Raw genomic sequence first — 20,894 nt, forward strand, 5'->3', positions numbered from 1 at the left:
TCGATTTTTACTATCAGGGGCGTTCCTGAGGCTATTCCAGCTATACGCACGATCGAGCAGCGAAGCTGGGGGTCTCCCCCTCCTGCTGGGGTGGTTTGGGGTCTCCCCCAAGAAAATTTGGGAAAATTCATTGTTTTGGTGTTATCTTTCAGCCACATTTTGGCAAGTTTATTCATCAATTTCTTGCTTGAAAAAGACCGATAAAAGGAAATATTTTATTAAACATTGTCAACAGCAAATATACTTTCGACAATAATTAATTTATTTGCTAAGTTTTAGTGTCACTACTTAAAAATCAAGAAGCGTTATATTGCGAGGGAGAATGGATCCGTAGTTGCATAGGTGTGCTAGGGTGTTCAACTCTATTGCTGGTGGGAGTGTGGGGTCCTCCACTAGAAAATTTTGGAATATTTTTCGCAAAAGGTGTAATTTGATGCTGCATTTCAGGCACATTTTGGCAATGTTCATCCTCGAATTTAAGCTTGAAATAAAAATGAGAAAAAATAAATATCTTCAATAAACATTGCCAACTGCAAATATACTTTTGACCATAATATTTTACGTTTGAGTGTCAAGGCTTTAAATCAAGAAGCCTGTGACTGCGAGTCAATGGGTTTGTAAATATGAGGACATGTTTGACTCTTGCTTCCTCCCTCAGAAAATGTTGGATTTCAATGCAGAGGGAGCGTTTTGTTGTTATCTTTCAGCGACACTTGGCAATTTTATTCCTAAATTCTTTCCTCCTTAAAAAAGTAAAGGATTTAGCATGTTTTTCATCTAAACCGTTTCCATGTCCGTGTATTTGTTGCGACTCCGTAAAAATGTAGAGCCACGCCAACGGCGTGTGTATTTGTTTAGATGAGTCGTCAAACCTGGTGCGACGTGGTGCCAAAAAGTAAGCCCGTAATTGTTTTCTGCTGAAACTTATTTTATTTGGGGTATTTGGAAAACAAAAAAAATAATTAGTTTTTAATTAAACTGTAAAAGAAACACTCATTGAATGAAACAACAGCATGCTCGCTGAGTCTTGAGCGAGCATAAAGCACTTTATTTTACTCGTAGATCTATAAATCGACTAACCTAAAGGGAAATGTAAAGCTGTGAACATTTTCCCACTTATCTGTCAAAAGAGCTAGCTTCTGAGTATCATGTAATGAACATGTTTTGCTGACGCTATCTCTAAAAACATCTGGATAAAACGGAGCGTTCGCCGACATTTTGAAAATTTGCGCCATGTAAACATAATCTGGTACCCGTGTCCGATTATTGGTTCCCAAAAAATTGAAGGTCTTCAACACAGTCATGGAAAGAGTAAAGTCTACACAGTGATAACTACCCCTCATCAGTGAAAAAAGACTTGACTTCGTATGTTTGGAGTTAAGACTGTGTTGTGTTTTGTACCCAATGTTATTTTCAAAAAGTGGACGTCTTGTTTGCTTGTTGACATAATTATACTCCTGACCCCCCCCCCCCTTAGCCCTCACTTATATTGCATGTTTCGAATTTTAAGAGTTTTCCTTTTTTAAGTTTGAAACTAAAGTATACGCACGGGCGTATTGCCGTATGCCTAGATACGCCCCTGACTATTTTTGTTATGCTTTCCGGTGGTTTATTGAGAAATATCAGTTAATTAAAATTGATAATTTCACTGTTTCAAACAGTAAAAATTAACAGTGACAGTTATCGATTCACTCTAAAATGACGTCATTTTTGACGCAATGACGTCGTTATCCCTGCGAAATTCTTTAGTTAAAGAAAACTCTTTAACAATGTATATAAACGGTGAAAAAAAAGCATACAACAATTGTGGGTTTCGGTGGAATATCGATTTTAATTAACTCGTGAAAATATTATTTTATATGATCACTCGTGAATTAAAATCGATAATCCACCGAATCCAACAAATATCATCTAGATGATCTATATAAACTCTAAGTAGCACGCTAATCTCTGTTCATGATGGACCACGAAATATGCTTAGCATATTGCATGAACTATTGTAATAAAATCTCGTCGTCGTTGTCGTCGTCGTAGTAACATAACACTATTTCATCTAGCACCACTTTATAAACTTCAGTTGAAACATATCAATATCATATCAACATCGAAGTACGTATGCCTATTAAGACATTCTGGAGTCCGTTACCTTGGTCGAACAAGTACTTAGTAGAATCTATAAGAGTATTCGTTACCTCACAAGTAAACATCATAATAAACCAGATATATCTTGAGAAAACAAAACGGCCTTCGGACATACCGACCGACGGAACGACGAAAACTGGCAAAGCAATAGGACCGACTTACTCGAAGAATAAGGCATTATAAAGACGCAGGGCTTTTAGCGAGGCTGTGTAAGGTTTATATATTGCGTTTTTAAACTTAAATCGCAATTTGTTAAAGAGAAACTTAACATGCAAACTCACCATGAGTGGTTCTTATCCACATTTATACGGTTAACGATTTTCAAAATTGAGTTACTAAATATAATATAACACATGCAGGCGTATTTTACGAGCTGTTTTATGTTTATGTTTGTTATGATTTTACTTTTTCCCCCCAAATAATTCGATCGTGAATTGTGTTAGTATGAGCAGTGCGAAACCACCTCCATCGCATGTGGTTGTATTAACGGCATCGGTTATATTTAAATAAAATTTCCAGCTGCACAACAAATGTTAGATTCATTAAAATGGAAAGGCTAACTATTGTAATAAAATCTCGTCGTCGTTGTCGTCGTCGTCGTCGTCGTAGTAGTAGTAGTAGTAGTAGTAGTAGTAGTAGTAGTAGTAGTAGTAGTAGTAGTAGTAGTAGTAGTAGTAGTAGTAGTAGTAGTAGTAGTAGTAGTAGTAGAAGTAGGTGAGAAGCGTGTAGTAATAATTTTTGTGGTTTTCGCGTTCTGTTGTAAATTGGTGAGAAGGAAAGAAGTGACTACCCGCAATATTCGATTATATTCGACCTCTTTCACTGGGATAGGATATTTATTTTACCTGGCCCTATATCGACAAGACGTGACAAAAGGCGAATATTAGATAAAGATGAATTGACAAACCGAACCGGATAGATCCATTTATATGACATGCAGCTTTAATCAGCATAAACCAGTAAACCACAGTAACAAACATACAAAGCATCCCACGTTGGTATTCAAAGAATGGCGAATCAAACTATTGAAATATCAAAATAAATTTAAAGAATTCGAAAGTTGTTGGAGGTACTTTCGATAATCTACAGTATGAAAGTAGATAGATATTTAAAATACATTTTGCCCACCTTTGTTAACCTCAAGATTGATGTAATGAGGAATGTTTCAGCTAAATACCATTTTTCATTTCTAACGTAACGAACGCACTATGTTAGTGTTGTTTGCGCAACCGTTTATAAGAAAAACGCGCTTTTATTTATCTTGCACATCAATTGGCTTTAATAGACATTCGCCTCTCTTAAAGTCCATGATTGTTTATCAAAGTTCAACGCGGAAGTTTAAACGGGTTCTATAATACACCTAGTGAATCTATCGTGGCCTCTCAACTGTTAGTACCTATGCAATTGCCTAATACATGTGGACCGTGCTCTTTGAAAAAAGGGTTTAACCCTTTGCATGCTGGGAAATTTGTCGTCTGCTAAAATGTCGTCTGCAGAATTTCTAAAATTAACATTTCCTTCTATTTTTTCAAAGAATACTATCAGAATAGCAAACAGTTTGGATCCTGATGAGAAGCCACGTTCTGTGGCGTCTCATCTGGATCCAAACTGTTTGCAAAGGCCTTTAAAATTCGGTTCCCGCACTGAAAGGGTTAATGCATGTGCGAAAGTGTTGTCCCAGATAAGCCTGTGCTCTTCAGTATCGGCGTTATGTGTCGTGCATGATTAGCCCGTGCGGACTGCACAGGCTAATCTAGGACGACACTTTACAATCATGCGTTAACCCCCTTTTCACAGAGCACGGCTCTTGTCCTGGTTTGCATTGATAACCTTACACATTTGTCGTGCATAGCTTTTCCATTTTTTCTGAAAGTGTCCCTCCGCTTACATTTCCCTTTCAATAACACATTTTTCCTTTATTTGTTTGTTCTGTTAACCGGGCGAACGTTTTTCCTTTTCTATAATAATAGTGTATTTTCCTGTGCTTTCCTTTAATCGATCTTCTATTGGTTGTTTCGTTTGTTTGTAAACATAAACATGCACATTATTATGGACATAATCATATGAAACACTTTTGTATAGTGATGTACGTTTACGGCACAAATAGTTAATGAACACCTTCGTGATCTTTTGTCGAAGAACGGTCATTTTTAAACGTTGCTTTTCAATTTGTGTATTTTATATGTAATTTCTGTTTACTATTGCCAAATTTTAATTTTATTTACGGCTTCACCATTCAGCACTCGGGTTAAACCTTGAGCACTGTTCGTGTTTACAATTACATATATTTCAAGACTGCATTTAAAAAACTTTCTATCGTTTGGTTTGTAATTTTCACACGCTTAATCGGTGCTTAAACTTTTTTTAAATGTAAAACAAATGATATGCAAATGAGATGAACCGATCAAATTTTTCATGTAACACACCTTTTTATGAACGGGTGTTTCGAATGCCATTTGGCGAAACATTGCACACTGATGATGTAGGTTATTCACCTTTAACAACTGTTTATTTTTTGTGCGTTGCATATGAAACAGATAAACAGATACGAAATAGAGGCTCTAGATCCAGTATCAATCGTCTTAACTTTAGTTCAATCGTTTTTTTGTCGAAATACCTTTATAATTATGCGTGGTTATATTCTTAATTCCTTGTCCGGTATACATGCTTTGACTAAAATATGTGTGGGAAAGACAAGATCCTGTTTCGTCGGGGGTTGCTATCTGGAAATTCCTTGTGCAACCTCTTTAAATACCCGGGTCTGTCAGGATACGGTACCCAACACTCAGCGGTTGCAAGTTGAGCATCTAAACACAGAAAGAAATATCTTTAACTTTGAAGTACATTTTTAAGGCATACATGGATGTTAAATGTGAGTATTTCGTATATTTTTTCGCTAGATAATGGTTTCTTATTTTTACAGGAATATTTTTAGAAAAAAATGCTGTATGGGGATACAAAAAGCATTATATGTATAGTTCACTCGACATTCATAAGAACAAACACTTAATGCGCATTTTAAAATAAAATATGTGCAATCGAATGAACGAAAAATGTAATTTTTCGTGTAACTTTAACGATTCCATCTCACATAGAACAAGTTGCTGTTAAGCTGTTTATTCATTTTACATATTTACATTTGAATAAAACTTTGAATATTATTACACGTTTTATTATTAAATTATTTCTTCATATTTATTTTCTTTTTATACTACAAAAAAAATAATAATAACAACAATAATAAAAAAATAAATAAATATATAAATAATAATAATAATAATAATAATAATAATAATAATAATAATAATAGCAATAATAATAAAAAAAAATAAAAATAATAATAATAATAATAATTATTATTATTAACATTAATAATAAAATAATAATAAAGATGATGATAATCATCATAATAATAATAATCATAATAAAACAATTTATCATTCATTTAAAAAATAAAAATAAAAATCAATATATGCAATATGTACATATCAATCATGATTATATCACCGAGTGTTCGAATACATGATTGCTATGTTTAAACATAATAAGTGCATATGTTCACGTCTACTCATTTTTTTAATTCCACGCTAATGGTTAAACATAACTTAACAGAAATACGAACCGTTTAAATTAAAGTGCAAGATAGCACATACGTTTTTTTTGCAATGATCCATTCCTCGTTGTTAATCATACACTGACTGATTAGAGGTCGCTGAAATGTTTACAATTGACGCTGTGGTGTAGCAACACCAGGAAGTAAATTTCAGGTCAATATGAATTCAAGTGTAGGTTATGTGTGCACATTTTGTCGTTCGGTTTTTATAAGGGTTTAAACGTCGTGTTTACATGAATATTGATATGATTGCGAAAGTACCTATCATTATCATTATTTGTTTAAACACTATCATCATCATCATCATCATCATCATCATCATCATCATCATCATCATCATCATCATCATCATCATCATCATCATCATCATCATCATCATCATCCTCCTCCTCCTCCTCATCATCCTCCTCCTCCTCCTCCTCCTCCTCCTCATCATCATCATCAAAATCATCATAATCATCATCAACAACATCATCATCTCGTCGTCGTCGTCATCGTCACCATCATCATCATTGATTTTCATAATTACAAACACCACCACCATCATCATCATTGTCATCTTCACAACAATCATCATAATCGTCGTCATTCATAACACTAGCAACTTTACTTATTAGTTAATGTCTATTCCGTCAAATCAACCACTCGGTCATTTTACTATGATGGAATCATAAAAATAACATTTAAATATTTTAAAGACATGCTTACATTTTGGTCAAAATACCCTTATCATCGAACCGTAATCCGCCCACGAATACGTTACTCCCTAAACTACATACGCTCTGATTGTACATGCCTAAATCAGGTTTTTGTAGAGCGTTTTTCGGATACGGATCTTTTTGACCAAGCCCTTACAGTACTGCATACGTCATACATACGTTTCAGTCATAATAAAAACCGGCCATCGACCAATAATGAACATAATAAGTTGATATGTCGATATCAGGGTGTTTTGGACATCGAATGATGTGTTTCTTTCTAAATTATAATGGGCGGTTTTGTTAAGAGCAGAACAGAACATGCGTTTAATTATGAATTGCACAGCGTACATCGTCATTATAACAAAACAAACCAAGCAGGATGAAGAAGATTCATGTAACTTGACTCATATAATTTCATTACACACGGTTTACATTTCAGTACATACGGCATATCTGATCTGTATTATTAAACATATTACATTTAACTAGTATATACATAAACATTGTGTTAATTCATAATATTAAAGTATGGGTCGTTGTTTGACGAAAATGAACTTACATTTAACAATGATATTCTTCTATTTAATACTTTGGTAAATATTGTTTGCATAGCTCCTCTAAAAATGGACATATGAGCATGACATTATATGCATCTTCAATATGTTTATATTTATATTGAATAGTATTGAGCAATATTTCATTTAGTGAAAACCCCTCGTGCAATGAGCCTCTACAAAACATCGACGGTGATTTTTATCGCAAAATCATTAAATCTGAAATGGAAATATTGTATTTAATTACTTTCGACTAACGAAACGAGTTATTTGCCTGTATCGTGTTTGCCTGTTTATATGAACACAAGCTAGAGTGTTCAAGACCATTTTTGATGTCATGTATTCACCCATATATATCCGTATAATTCATCTATTAAACTGAAATACTATTTACTATATCAGATAAAACAATGACCTTTCACACGTTTGTATAGGTCCCTGGATGAAATTCCTTCCGCGTCTATCATGCTGATTTAATCAGCAGTTTTGTATTCTGGTTTGTGGTTTAGTTGTGACGAAACCTTAAGCGCTGTAGTTTTGATAAGTATCTATTCCGCCCGAAATCGAGTGACCGAAAAGGGAAAATTGGCGGATGCGTGTGTGTGAGTTTTGCAATAGTTCGATACAAATGATCCGATCTCTCATTATTTAGTCATCTAGGGGAGTCGGGCTTTGTTATTTTTAGAAAATATTGTGCTTATAAAAGTCCGAAAAAATCAGTATAAAAAACTTAAACACACAGACAGTAGAACAGTTTGTGATACATTTTCTATTTACTTAAGTCCTACCATTGGTGTATATTGCTTTAGATAAGAACCTCGAATATTATTATAACCTCGAATTCTAAATTAAAAAGCATAACAGTTACAAACATGGATTCAAAGTGTAAGTGGCTAACATCGGTTGTCATAATGGTGTATATCATGCTGTTGTTAATGATGCCAATAATGATGGTGATGGCGAGTTTAACAGATTTTTAAGCAATTATGGTGTTTACGTTGTTAATGTTCATGTAAATCACGTTGTTGCAGCAGTAACTGTTGCTTCTGCTCCTTCTGCTGCTGTTGCTGTTGCTAATGATGATGATCTTGATGATGATATTGATAATGACAATAATAATCATAATAATAATAATTATTATAATAATGATAATAATAATAATAATAATAATAATAATAATAATAATAATAATAATAATAATAATAATAATAATAATAATAATAAATAAATAAATCGTCATCATAACAAAATAATAATAATAGTGATATTTATTATAATTATAACAATGATTGCGTCTTAAGAAATATAAAGTCCCATACATGGGATTTACTAGTATCGAACCCCAGTTGCAACGCACCACGACTTATCAATCAGAACAATGATTTTTATATCTATTTATAGCTTACCTCCTAGTGGTTCTCGCAGCGGTCGCCGTCGTTGTCGGCGTCGTAGACTCGGCATCAATCAACAAACGGGCGGTTGGTTTGCAGGAGCCTTGCTTTGCGGTTTCCACAAGCGGCCCAGTTTCGCCGGCGAACTTCGCGGAAACGATAACTGACCTTAAACTGAGGGCGCAAGCGCTTCACGTCATGTCTCTGGACATTAAAACCTGGGTAAGCTTGTTTTAATTGTTTTGTTTTTTTAGAATTGTGTTTGAGGTTGGATGGTCTATGCATTTATTTTAAAGAGGCAACGTCAGAACTTTAGTCGCCACGTCACACTGGGTCTGGTGTTCAGATTAAGCGAACAGACATTCCCTGGGGTCGGTCCTGTGAGCGTTCTAAATATCTACCCACGGAAAAGCTTCATTAACTTGTTCTACCCACGAAGTGGACTCAAGAGTGACTTTATATGCCTTATGTTTTTTATGATGTATAGCTTAGATAAACATTTAGTTTTGTATCACTTGAAAATGTATGCTTATTCGTGTTCTGTCGTAAACAGCGCATTTTGCAGAATGTACGTCAAAGGGAATATACAAGGTTAAACCTGAAGTACAAAAGGACATATCCTCTAACGTATTCCACCGTCTCCACTAATAATAACATATTAATAGTAATTATGTAGTAATTTCGAATATAGTCACTAGCTACTTAGTTTCCATCAGTTACGAGTGTTGATTCATTGTACTAAACTCGCATACTTCCTAGTAACGTATATACCACTTGCGTTGTAACGAATGCGTCCGGCCTTCCGAACTTATTACATACCGGTATCTCAAGTATTAATACTTCAACGTTTTAACAGGAGATACTGACTAATTGAGCAATTCCCAATTTGGGGAAAATCATTGCTTCCTCAAAGAAATGATAAATTATAATTATTGCACAGAAACAAAATTTTGGACGACAACTTTTAAAACTTCAGACAATGAAAAACAAAAAGATACTATATCCGCGCTCTCGGTATAACTGGGCCTACTGCGTGTGCGTAAAGTATAAATACCAGATTAGCCTGTGCAGACCTCACAGTCTAATTATTGACGACATAGTCCGCCTAAACTGGATTTCCGCTAAGACGAAAATTCGTTTAAACGAATAATGTGTGTCGTGCCTGATTCAATCGTTACGCGCAAGTATTATAATATCGTACATACGACACGCTCCATTATACGTTTTATGACGACCATGTTGCTGTTAATTACAGCTCAAGACTCCTTCAACACCCGGGGCGAATCCAATAGTTGCCAACTCAACTGCCGTCTTTTTGGACACGTATCATTTCACTAGCGACCCATCGCTGAACGGTTCCGTGGCGGATGCTGCTGCTAATGTAAGTTTAATTTATATTAATGGATAATATTAATGATTTATATGAATATATAGTATTTTTTATTTGTTATTGTACATATTTCTAATAATTCGATTACCGATTGTTGAACACACGAATTGATTGGCGGAGGGATTTATTGTTTAACCTATTAAGTGTTTATTCATTCGTCCGTTCGTTCGCTCGTTTGGGCGTTCATTATTTCAACAATTCATTCATTATTCATCCGTTACTGTAAATAGTCATTTGACAACTTATATGTTTTATAATTGACTTCAATCACAATTGCCAATTATTTGAGTTATGTGTACATGCAGTACAGGGTAGATTTTATACGTAAGAGCCAAAGCATGATAAAACTGTTTTATTATTACGCAAATGCAATATTTGAGTCCGTTCAAATGTTATCATTACATATACTTCTCGTAGGATATTTTGGAATGTTCTTTTGAAATATTTATTTGTAAGCTGTGGTATTCTCCATTGGAAAGGAAGACTCATGAAAGCAAGTGATAAATTAAATACGTGTTAGGGATTCCAAACAGACAATTTAAACTAAATAGTTATGTATATGCGTAAAACACGTAACACATGTTTCCTTACAAATATCTATGCACCGAATGAGCGTTTTTATGTTCATATTTCTTTAATGCTGGTTTAAATAGTGTATATGAGCCGTGCTCTGTGAAAAAAAGGTTTTATGTGCGTTAAGTGTCGACACAGATTAGCATGTGCAGTTCGCACAAGCGAATCAGGGATGACACTTTCCGCTTCAATGATATGTTTCGTTGAAAGTGAGTCTCTTCATAGCAAAAATCCAGTTAAGTGTAAAGTGTCGTTCCTGATTAGCCTGTACGGACTGCACAGGCTAATCTAGGAAGACACTTTACGCACATGCATTGAACTCCCTTATCACAGAGCGAGACCCATATATAAGCCTCACTCTGTGACGACCGGGCTACACGCATGTCTATAAAATGGCTTATTGGTCCAGATTGTATTCTTCATTTAAAGAACGTCTCTGTCGAGTTAAAAGGGAAAGTGTCATCCCTGATTAGCATGTACAGATTGCAATGACTAATATTGCACGACACGTAACGCACATTTTTTAACCCCATTAAACCCCGTTTATCCAGAACGCAACTCGTATGTTTTATACAGGGAAATGTGACGTTGGGAAAGGCATTGATGGGGGAAACAACACACGGCAGTGTTGATTAAATTTGGGGTTTCTTAAAAATAGTATAATTATCCGACACATTGTCTGTTCATTAAAATATGTTATGTACACCGAACTTTTTTTGGATTAAATTATTTGGTGAAATAATGCGTTTAGCTTTAATATTAAGGTCTATCCCGACAGGGAAGCGGACAACGACAACGAGCGATGCTTGGTATAGGGGAGAAAACCCTGGGTTTATGGTTAGGGGTCGGGTTAGGGTAAAGGTTAGGGTTAGGGTTAAGGTTAACACTAACCCAAACCCGACCCCTAACTCTAATCCTACCCCTTACCCTAACTCCCTAACCCCCTCCCCCATGCGCATTACAAAACCAGTTCTCGCTCGTTGTCGTTGTCCGCTTCCCATCCCGACACAGCTAGTAAATTAACAGTGCGTGCAAATTTAACACTAGAATATTTTTAGAATGGCACACTCACCAATAAATAAACAAAGGCCATTGTTGACATTGATGTATTGTATGATATATGATCAATTATTCGTGTCGTTTATAGGCAATATTGTGTTGTTTTCATTGTTGTTGATGCTATTGTTGTTCTTATAGTAATGTTTAGAAGTAACGAAGCATGTATTATCCCGTGATTATTTTTGCCGAGTTTTATAAGCCGGTTTTCTGTTTGTTTTCGACAGCCGATCGGAGCACTTCAAACCCACTTCAAACTCTTAAGGGAAATTGCGGAGTACATCGCGGCCACCCGGAAGTCCGACAAGCTCGTCAATGACGCCAGCATGGGTATTCTTGTGTCCAATCTTGAGTCGCTCGAAAACCGAGTCTTAAGTGCCGCGTGCTCCGTTCAGATCGCGCTGAGAGCGAAAGGAAGTGACGTCACATCGTTCGAGCCAAAACTGGTTCAACTTTATTCGAATGTCCCAGAGCCGGTATGGAGGGTCTACATAGTTATGAACGACAGCGCGCGACTATCTCACCCCTATCTCACTACCGTTTACGAGAAACTGTCGGCGGTTACTGCATAATTTCACATGCGGAGCTCAGTGATGTGTGGTGGTTATTTTCAGATCTTATATCTTAATTGCGCTCCCGATTATCTCAAAGGGGCGTGTTCCCTTTAAGGGGAAGGCGATTGGGGGGGGGGAGGCTGAAAAATGGACTTGCAAGGGAATAATACCTTTTGGAAAAAGGACTTTTTATTGGTCTTTTTTATTCCATAAAAAGCGCATAATATCACGTGTGTAGTCATCATTACTGATCGTCCTGCAGAAGTACAGCAAAAACTGTTTATTATGGCAATCGGACAAGTTCGGATTTCACTCACAGAATATAGTTTAACAACGTGAACAAAGTAACTAGATTTGTTTTTGTGGTAGAGGGGGTGGGTGCACTTTCAGGTACTTAGATCATTAACATTTTGTAAATATTCATCGTATTTATCTATTTGTTAACTTATTTGTTTGCTTACATGTATTATTGCCAAATGTCGTACCAATGTCTTTCGAACTGATGACGTCAGGCGTTGAACTTTTATATTTTTACAAATGCAGTTTTGTATATATACATATATATGTATATATTTTTATAGATTTTTACATTTATTTATGCCTCAGACGCGCGAATTATGCACGTAGTTTTGTGACACGTTTTGTTTTTAGAGTTTACCTTAGTTTTCTAAGCTATAAAAAAATATTTGAATGGGGGGGGGGTCTTCTTTATTTTTATTATATTGTATTACTTTATTCGCGTAGTATTTGTCTTTTGAAACATACAGGTTAACATTTAATTTTCATATGATTACACTCTTTGATTATCAAAATCGATAAAGCATTATTAAAATATGTAAAAAAGTACAAAAATAAAACTGGTTGGGCTATTTTTTACATTAAAAAAAATAAAAGTTTATGTTTAAAGCAAAACGTGCCATTCTTCTATTTGCTTTACATTTACATTTTACAAAGTGCTTAATACTGATGATGCTTTTACATTTATGCTGTATATAGAATTTACATTCTGTCGTTTCACGCAGTGTCATTGATAAATGAACGGCTCATATTTATTTGTTTAAAAGTGGACCTAGTTAATGAAATTATATTTATATATGTTTTCTAATGTTGTAATTAACAATTTAATCTTATATGTTGTGCAAATATCCACCTAAGTGATAAACGGTTGTCAAATCTACTAACTGTTTGTTGGTTTTGCTTTTTGTTGTTCTTATTTTCAATGGACATTTTTAGAATTAGGCTCACCAAAAAAAATTCGCTAAAATTGTTATTGCTAAACCTCATTTGGTAGAATAAATTCTCGAAACATACATAACAAATTTGTGAAGTTAAGCATTTATTTCTTATTTTCCTCTACAATCCATGATTTAAGAATCAAACACATAACATAAAACATAACAAATACATTTTAAGAAATATCTATGCAATTTAAACTAGACGAACCAAACCTGTTATTTGTTTCCACCACTTACCTTCCAAATCAATATCATATATGTATGTATGTTTATGTGAAGGGTTAAGTTAGCTAACATGATTAAAATAAAATCAGGAAATTAAACAAATGAAGTTTTTGACGATGCTGGAACAGCATCGTCAAAGGTTTGATAACCATCTAAAAAAGTTTCACAATGGCGACCTAAGTAAAAGACCGAGCCAGTCCGATTGAGATAACTCGATTTTTAAGGTTACTTCCCTTTTGCATTCGCCACCGCGTAGGAGATTGCTCGTCATTGATAACATTCTCCTAGCAGAGTTGTCGTTCGTGTTTCAACATTCAACAATGGCCGCCCCCATGAGAGTCTCGATTCAAAACTTTCTTACTGCATAAATTGGCTTGTTTCGCTATTTAGAAGCTGTCATTTAGGATATATGAGTTATTTATTCACTCAATCTCCGCTTATGACAACAATAGTTGGAATTCGAAGGATATATACTCGATGTGAATGAAGGACTTTCTGGATCGTAACAGCTTGACACGGCAAAACTGGCATACTGGTATTTTTAGTTATCAATATAAGTCACATTGATTGTGCTTTATCAATTGTATTCGAGCATTTTGCGACTTTTTGAATGACTATGATACCCGATATCAACATTTCATCGGGGATTTGCAGATCACCAAGCTGTCCTGAAATTCAACATTGATTTCAAACTCTTTACTGGTTTGTATAATCTTTCTTAGCGTTACTTCTTTTTATCATTTTAAAGTTAAATCACAGTAAAATAGACATTAAGGCGATTGTGGCCAGTTTGGATCTAGATCAGCCTGCAGTCGCTTGAAAGCTGTTTGCTTAAAAGCGTTTTTCTGACAATAACAAATAATTTAATTGGATACTGATTTGACCGCGCTTTTCCTGTGACCTGGCTCAAATAATAGAATTGTCATTAATCAAATTATTTATTTCGAACATTAATCAATTGTTTTTCTTGTCCCTCGGGATCAATGACTCCAGCACTTTCCTGTTGAGAATTGAATACTGCTAAAGGCGATGCTAGGGGGCGTGAGGGATGTTGAACCTTCCAGTATCGCTCGATTGTTCATTGCCACCTCGGGTACTACGTACATGTACCCCGGGTACTCTTAAGTATACTTACATGTATCCCGGGTACGGTAAATATACTAAAATGTACCCGGGAAATTTAACCCTAAATCAGTCGTTGTCGACTATTTTTTTGTAATAATTATATATACACATCAGGGCTTAACACTAACTTTTTTTCAACTAGCCCGTTCGGGCTAGTAAATGCAGAACCTACTAGCCCTGACCAATCATTCATGTGCCCTGACCCAAGTATTATAAAAACCTTTATATTTATCATTCAACTTGTATTTTCTTGTGCTTGAAGATGCGCAATTATGATTAAATCATTCTTATTAGCTTGCCTTGTTAATGCTATTGAATTCAATATTAATCTATTTAAGACAACTATTTGTAATCTTCACGCCATTTCTGAGAAATTTACTTGTTTTTTTTTTATTTCCTCATACTTTCTCTTACTTTCCTCCTTCCCTTTTCTTTTCGTATCCGAGGAACCCCCATGCCCATCCGTAAATCCAAACTTAAACAACGACATGAACGTTAAAACCTTTTTTACATAGATTGCCGTGTATCCGTCTTACAAGAAATGGTAAGTGAATCTTAGCAACATAACGTGGTACGGTAGTTGTAACAATTGTACAGGGTTAACTCTCTACTAAAGGCATCATTCCGGACGATCCTGGGCTATCCCGGCTATTAGTTTCCAACGTTTTTTCATTGAGAAAACACGTCACTTCGAGGAAACCAATCAAAAACCGTGTCTAGCGGCATTCCGTTTAAAAATAGGCACTGACGTGTTTTACCAGGAAAACCGCCAGGGATTTTCTGAATTGTCGGCCTCTTTTTGATTGCAATCAGGGGGTTCCGAATCTATTTCGAGATACGATCCGTTTGTTGTCTCCGAAATCACTCTGGGATTTAATTGTCGTCTGATCGTACTGTATTAAGATTTTTGCATCTTTGAAAGCTTATTTAAAACGCAGTTTATTGATATAGAACATATAATCCCGCCCAAAATACACACGACCGATCGGGCATGTTCCTGGGACATTGGCTAGCCCGGACCAAGGTACACGCAGTGAATGTCGTTCGGACGTGCCTTAGTGTTAAGCCCTGCACATTTATGTCAATTTTCTGTAGAATGGCCTCTATATTATCGGAATACATACTCAAAAAGCATGTTGATGCAGTGTTTTTGAAGAGAAGTGTGTTTAAGATAATCGGTTGAGCGTTTTACGACATCGGATTTTGGGCGCGAATACAACTCGGGTACAGTCTAATATGGACCGAGTACAATTACGTTTATTTACCGTACCTGGGGTACATGTAAGTATACTTAAGAGTACCCGGGGTACATGTAAGTAGTACCAGAGCCGACAATGACCAATCGAGCTCCATTATCCCTCATGAACCGACAAAAAAAACCGAGTCGGCAATATTTGACTTAATTTTTGGTTTGGTTGCTCTCGAGGGATCGAAAATTTCAGAATCTTCCTAAAAGCCCTACGGGTTTGATCCCCAGAAGCGACATTGAAAACTAGCATACTTTGTTATCTAAAAGGCTGCTAAACCTGATATACAATGATAATGTGAATTTTCTCTTACATGATGTTCATCAGTCATATTATATAAAAACTTACAGCAGTAGTAAACAACTGGACAATAATTAATGAAGGCATCTTTCATTTGTCTTTGACACTTTGATTTTGACATGGCCTAGATTTAAATATGTGACTGGACTTTACCAGCACTCTTGTAACAGAGCTAAAGTTTAAATGTACCATTGAAGATCACCTAAATCCAGATTTGCTATTATAGACGTGTGGAAAGTTTTAAGGGTGTTACAAGTAAGCAAAAATTGGTCATTACTTAGAGGCCACAACTGATCTATGACTGTATTAAAACAAGAAAAATCAGTGCCTGATTTAGATTTCCTTTGATAGTTCAATAAAAAACTAATTTCATAAGCCTGGTAACAGTTTACGGTAATGCTACCAATGTGTCACACCAGGGCCTTGAATCTGAAATCTAGGACATGCATGGTCATTTCTTCATGAAATCAGGACACAAAATTGTATTTTAAGTCCTTAATTGACCTGGCTATAGTTCTCAGATTATTATAAGCTCAATCAGTATATTTATATCATTATTTATGCTTTGTGTTTTGTAAACATATACACAATCATGCAGTTACATGATAGCAATAAATAATATCAAAGCTACCCATACTATAAAGGTCATTGACAAAGCCTATGGTCAAAATGTGAACACATTGAGTGTAATCGCCCTCTCGTGCCAGCAAAACAACAAGTTGACAGGTTGTCATTTTTGACAGTTCTACTTTCACTTTCATTTTGTGATATCAAACTATTAACAATTATGTGGCTGAGAAAAATATCGCCATTGCTTTTTATGCCCCCGGTAGGATGGCCTATATCAGTTGAACTGTCAGTCAGTCAGTCAGTGTGTCAGTCCGTCCGCTCGTCCAAAAACTTTAATGGCCATAACTTTTTTAATATTGAACATAGCAACTTGATATTTGGCATACATGTGCATCTCATGGAGCTGCACATTTTCAGTTGTGAAAGCTGAAGGTGAAGGTCATCCTTCAAGGTCAAATGTCAAATATAAAGCGTCTGTCTGTCTGTCCGAAAACTTTAACATTGGCCATAACTTTTTCAATATTGGCGTGCATGCGTATCTCATAGAGCTGCACATATTGATTGGTGAAAGGTCAAGGTCATCCTTCAAGGTCAATGTCAAAGGTCAAATTTTGCAATATTGAAGATAGCAACTCAATATTCGGCATGCATGTGTATGTCATGGAGCTGCACATTTTTAGTGGTGAAAGGTCAAGGTCATCCTTCAAGGTCAAAGGTAAAATATATCGCCTCAAAGCTGCGCAGCAGGGGGCATTGTGTTTCACAAACACAGCTCTTGTTTACCAGTAATATATTTTCTGCACATTTCTTAAAAAAACTTACATCAATACACGATTTTCTTCGTTAATTCAATAATTCCTGACAGATTTGTGTACATATTTCGCTTACATTTTGACGAGCGTAGGTAGGACCGCATTACCTCTTCCGAAATGTGTATTCATACAATTGCCTTCAAGGAACTTATCTAATGTTTGACGGAAAGGGCCGAAAATGTGCGAGTGTGGGTCAAGTTCCCCACAGGTACTACTTTCCCGTTCCCCCATTTTTTTCCGTACCTAAAATTTTTCGTACTCAATTTTTTTTTCGTACACAATTTTTTTTTCATCCCCAATTTTTTGTTCGTACCCAAATTTTTTTGGTCCCAATTTTTTTGTTCCCAAATATTTTTTCGTACCCAAATTTGTTTTCATACCCATTTTTTTGCAAAATTTTTGTACCAAATTTTTTTTTCGTACCAACATACACAATTGTGGTGATTGTGGTGATATAGATAAACTTAACTTGATGCTTTTATATCCATCCTCTCAAAAGCATCGTCACACCAGTACTGTCAGTACTTTCATTTTTTGGTCGGTCTAGTTGAAACAAACATCTGATTTGAGTACTATTGTTTCATGTTTAATGAAATGCTACTATTATTTACGTTATGTTGTAATAATATATATGAACGAATACACGCATATAAATATGAAAGTGTCATTATTTATTTATATTAGTTACATTATACGTTGTGATTGTTGTTTGCATGAATGCAGTTGATTGAGTGGTGTTTTATTGTTGGCGTTGTTAGAGCACCGGTGAATGACATACCATCCTTCATGCTTATTCGAATATGTTGCTTAGTCTTGTTAAACTCTCAGCACCAGTATATGACATACCATCCTTCATGCTTATTCGAATATGTTGATGAACCAGTTTCAACTCCTTCCGGTGAATGACATACCTTCCTTCATGCTTATTCGAATATACAATGTTGAATCAGTTTCAACTGATATTATTGCTGAATCAGTTGGTATAAATTCTTCATGCTTATTCGAATATGTTGCTAAGTCTGTGTCAACTCTTTCCGGTGAATGCCATACCATCCGTCATGCTTATTTCAATTGCTGCGTCAGTTTAAACTCTTTGACGTATCATACTTCAGGTTTATTCGAATATGTTGCTGAGACATACTATTTTTCATGCTAATTCGAATATGTTGCTGAATCAGTTTCAACTCTGTCTACTAAACTTGTTCTTTTCGTCTATTTTATTTTCAGCTTTACGGGACATTGTTATAGTTTTGTACAGGATCACTGATTTTTCTTTAAAATTTTACTTATACAATTGACATTAATATGTAATACTATGAGGAATTTAAATAAATGTTTTCATACTTCATTTTATCTTGTCTCTTTGTGAAATCTCTGCGCACAAAATAATTTTCTTTGTTTGATGAATACAAATACAAAAAAGCAACAACTATTCGCTAACACAAGTTTACTTTATACAAACAATGGTAAGGCCGTCAAATCATCACCTACAATAAACAAGATTTAACAGCTCATTAAAAAAATCATTTTCTAATAATTATTATTAATTGCAAAAAAAACACACACACACTATGAAATCGGCCGTTTAAAAGTGGTCTTTTGATTTATGTATTTCTGTTGAAGTGTTGTAATTAAGGAAGTCAAACCGTAAATTACCGGAGCGTGCTTTCATTCATTTTAATTTAGGGATGTCTCAAATTGACACAGCAAAACAATTTCTCACCTTCGATACTTTGTAAACGCCAACATCTGATAGAATACTAAATATTCATGCCAATTGATTATTATAAACTTTCTATAAAACTTATATATTGACGATAACAGTTTTAAACTTATAAATTTGTTACCCTTGAGGTGCTTATGTTTTTATGTAAACGACCGATTGGGCTTTTAAAGAAAAAATAGTTCTCGCAAAATCTTTAATAAAATGTAGTAGCAAAACATTTTTAAAAAGACATCGAAAACTTATCGAAAATTCTCTTTTAATTGCGAAGTTATGGCCTTGGATTATTTATCTCTGTTTATATTAAAGCTGTTGCAGCAAATGCTTGTTAATGCTTTTACAAATCGTCAAAAATCAAACTTGAATGTTTCAAAACTTTAGGTTTGCTCATTTACCAAGCACGACACATACTGTACATCTTTGGCTTTCGATGCATAAAAAAGCCGTGCATAAAAATTTGCAATATCTGTTTCGCACAGTTTTGTTCGGTAAAAAAATGACTACCCGCAATATTTGATATGCTTCACTTAGATGAGTTAATTATTTTACATGGTATTGTTAAGACAAAACCACCCGGATGTAGATTATAAGCATGTATAGAATGAGCCAGGACTATTAATATTTAAAGAATCAGAAACTGATACAATATAATATGGTAGCAGATTTTTACAATTCTATTACGCCTTCTTTTGTTAACATCAATCAAGTTTTATTAAGGAATGTTTCAGCTTAATGACAAAAAACATAATTATAAAATGCCGAACGAGGTGAGAGTTGTTTGCGCAACCGCAACATGGAAAATACGCTTTTAATAAGTTTGCACATTAAATACGATTACCGGTATTTTTTTTACATAAATATGAAGCCCGAAATCTAGTGGGTGTTTGAAAAGTTTCTCCCGGCATATTGCTTAGTCTTAGAGAGGTGTTAATTTCTCAGTTGTCATTAAAATCTTCATCGCTGTCAACATTTCCTCGTTAAAGCAGCAGTGCCTTTCATCAATACATGTTCATCCAAGATCTTTCCATACGTTGACAGTATGACTTTAAGTAAATATTCGTTTTTTTCGTCTTACTAAAAGCCCATGATTGTTAATCAAATTTGAACGCGGAAGTATAAACGAGTTCAATAATAGACCTTTGCAACTTTCGTGGTCTCTCTATTGTAAGTGACTATGATATGGCCGAACACAAGTCCTGGTTCGAATTGTAAACCTTATACTTTTGTTTCGCTTAGTTTGTTCTTTTCAATATTAACATGGCCATTGAACATCTTGCCCGAAAGTGTTCGTCGTTCTATTTCCTTTTCAATAAAAAAATCCATTCATGTTTACCGGTAAGTTCTTTGATTCGTTGGTTATTTCCGTTTCAAAAATAAAACGTTCATTTATGTATTTGTTTTTACGTATGTACGTTTTTTCTTTACAAAAAATAATTTGTCATTGGCTTGTTTGTTGCTTCAAACGGTTTCTCGTTTGTTTTTTCGTTTGTTGGCATACATTAAAATATTTATGTAATTATTAATCGTCTGACGACACTTTCGTACAATTTTGTATAAATAAATTTATGATTAACTGTGTGATCATTGTCATAGAAAGGTCCTTTTAAAACGTGCGTTTCTTGTTTTATTACCGTATATATATATTTGTGTTAACTATTGTGAAATCTACTTTATATTTTAATT

The 20,894-nt window shown here is 34.9% G+C and overlaps 1 protein-coding gene and 1 long non-coding RNA gene across 2 annotated transcripts; one reads left to right on the forward strand and one right to left on the reverse strand.

Moving 5' to 3' along the window:
- Window positions 1–4,625: 4,625 nt before the first annotated feature.
- LOC127873916 (uncharacterized) lies at window positions 4,626–6,581 on the reverse strand. The gene is made up of 2 exons (XR_008046436.1): window positions 6,464–6,581; window positions 4,626–4,949 (listed from the first exon to the last, which is right to left on the reverse strand). It is a non-coding gene; the product is annotated as an uncharacterized LOC127873916 (long non-coding RNA).
- A 1,196-nt stretch (window positions 6,582–7,777) lies between these two features.
- LOC127874812 (uncharacterized) lies at window positions 7,778–12,052 on the forward strand. The gene is made up of 4 exons (XM_052419449.1): window positions 7,778–7,895; window positions 8,412–8,623; window positions 9,657–9,782; window positions 11,648–12,052. The coding sequence occupies exons 1-4, from the start codon at window positions 7,883–7,885 to the stop codon at window positions 11,990–11,992; spliced, it is 696 nt and encodes a 231-aa protein (XP_052275409.1). The 5' UTR covers window positions 7,778–7,882; the 3' UTR covers window positions 11,993–12,052.
- Window positions 12,053–20,894: the final 8,842 nt, after the last annotated feature.

Source organism: Dreissena polymorpha, chromosome 3 (assembly GCF_020536995.1).
Source record: "Dreissena polymorpha isolate Duluth1 chromosome 3, UMN_Dpol_1.0, whole genome shotgun sequence".
In the NCBI taxonomy this organism is placed as follows: domain Eukaryota; kingdom Metazoa; phylum Mollusca; class Bivalvia; order Myida; family Dreissenidae; genus Dreissena; species Dreissena polymorpha.

Coding starts and splice junctions, on each gene's coding strand:
- LOC127874812 (XM_052419449.1), top strand. Junction 8,624..9,656: donor CTCTGGACATTAAAACCTGG/GTAAGCTTGTTT, acceptor TGTTAATTACAG/CTCAAGACTCCTTCAACACC. Junction 9,783..11,647: donor TGGCGGATGCTGCTGCTAAT/GTAAGTTTAATT, acceptor TGTTTTCGACAG/CCGATCGGAGCACTTCAAAC.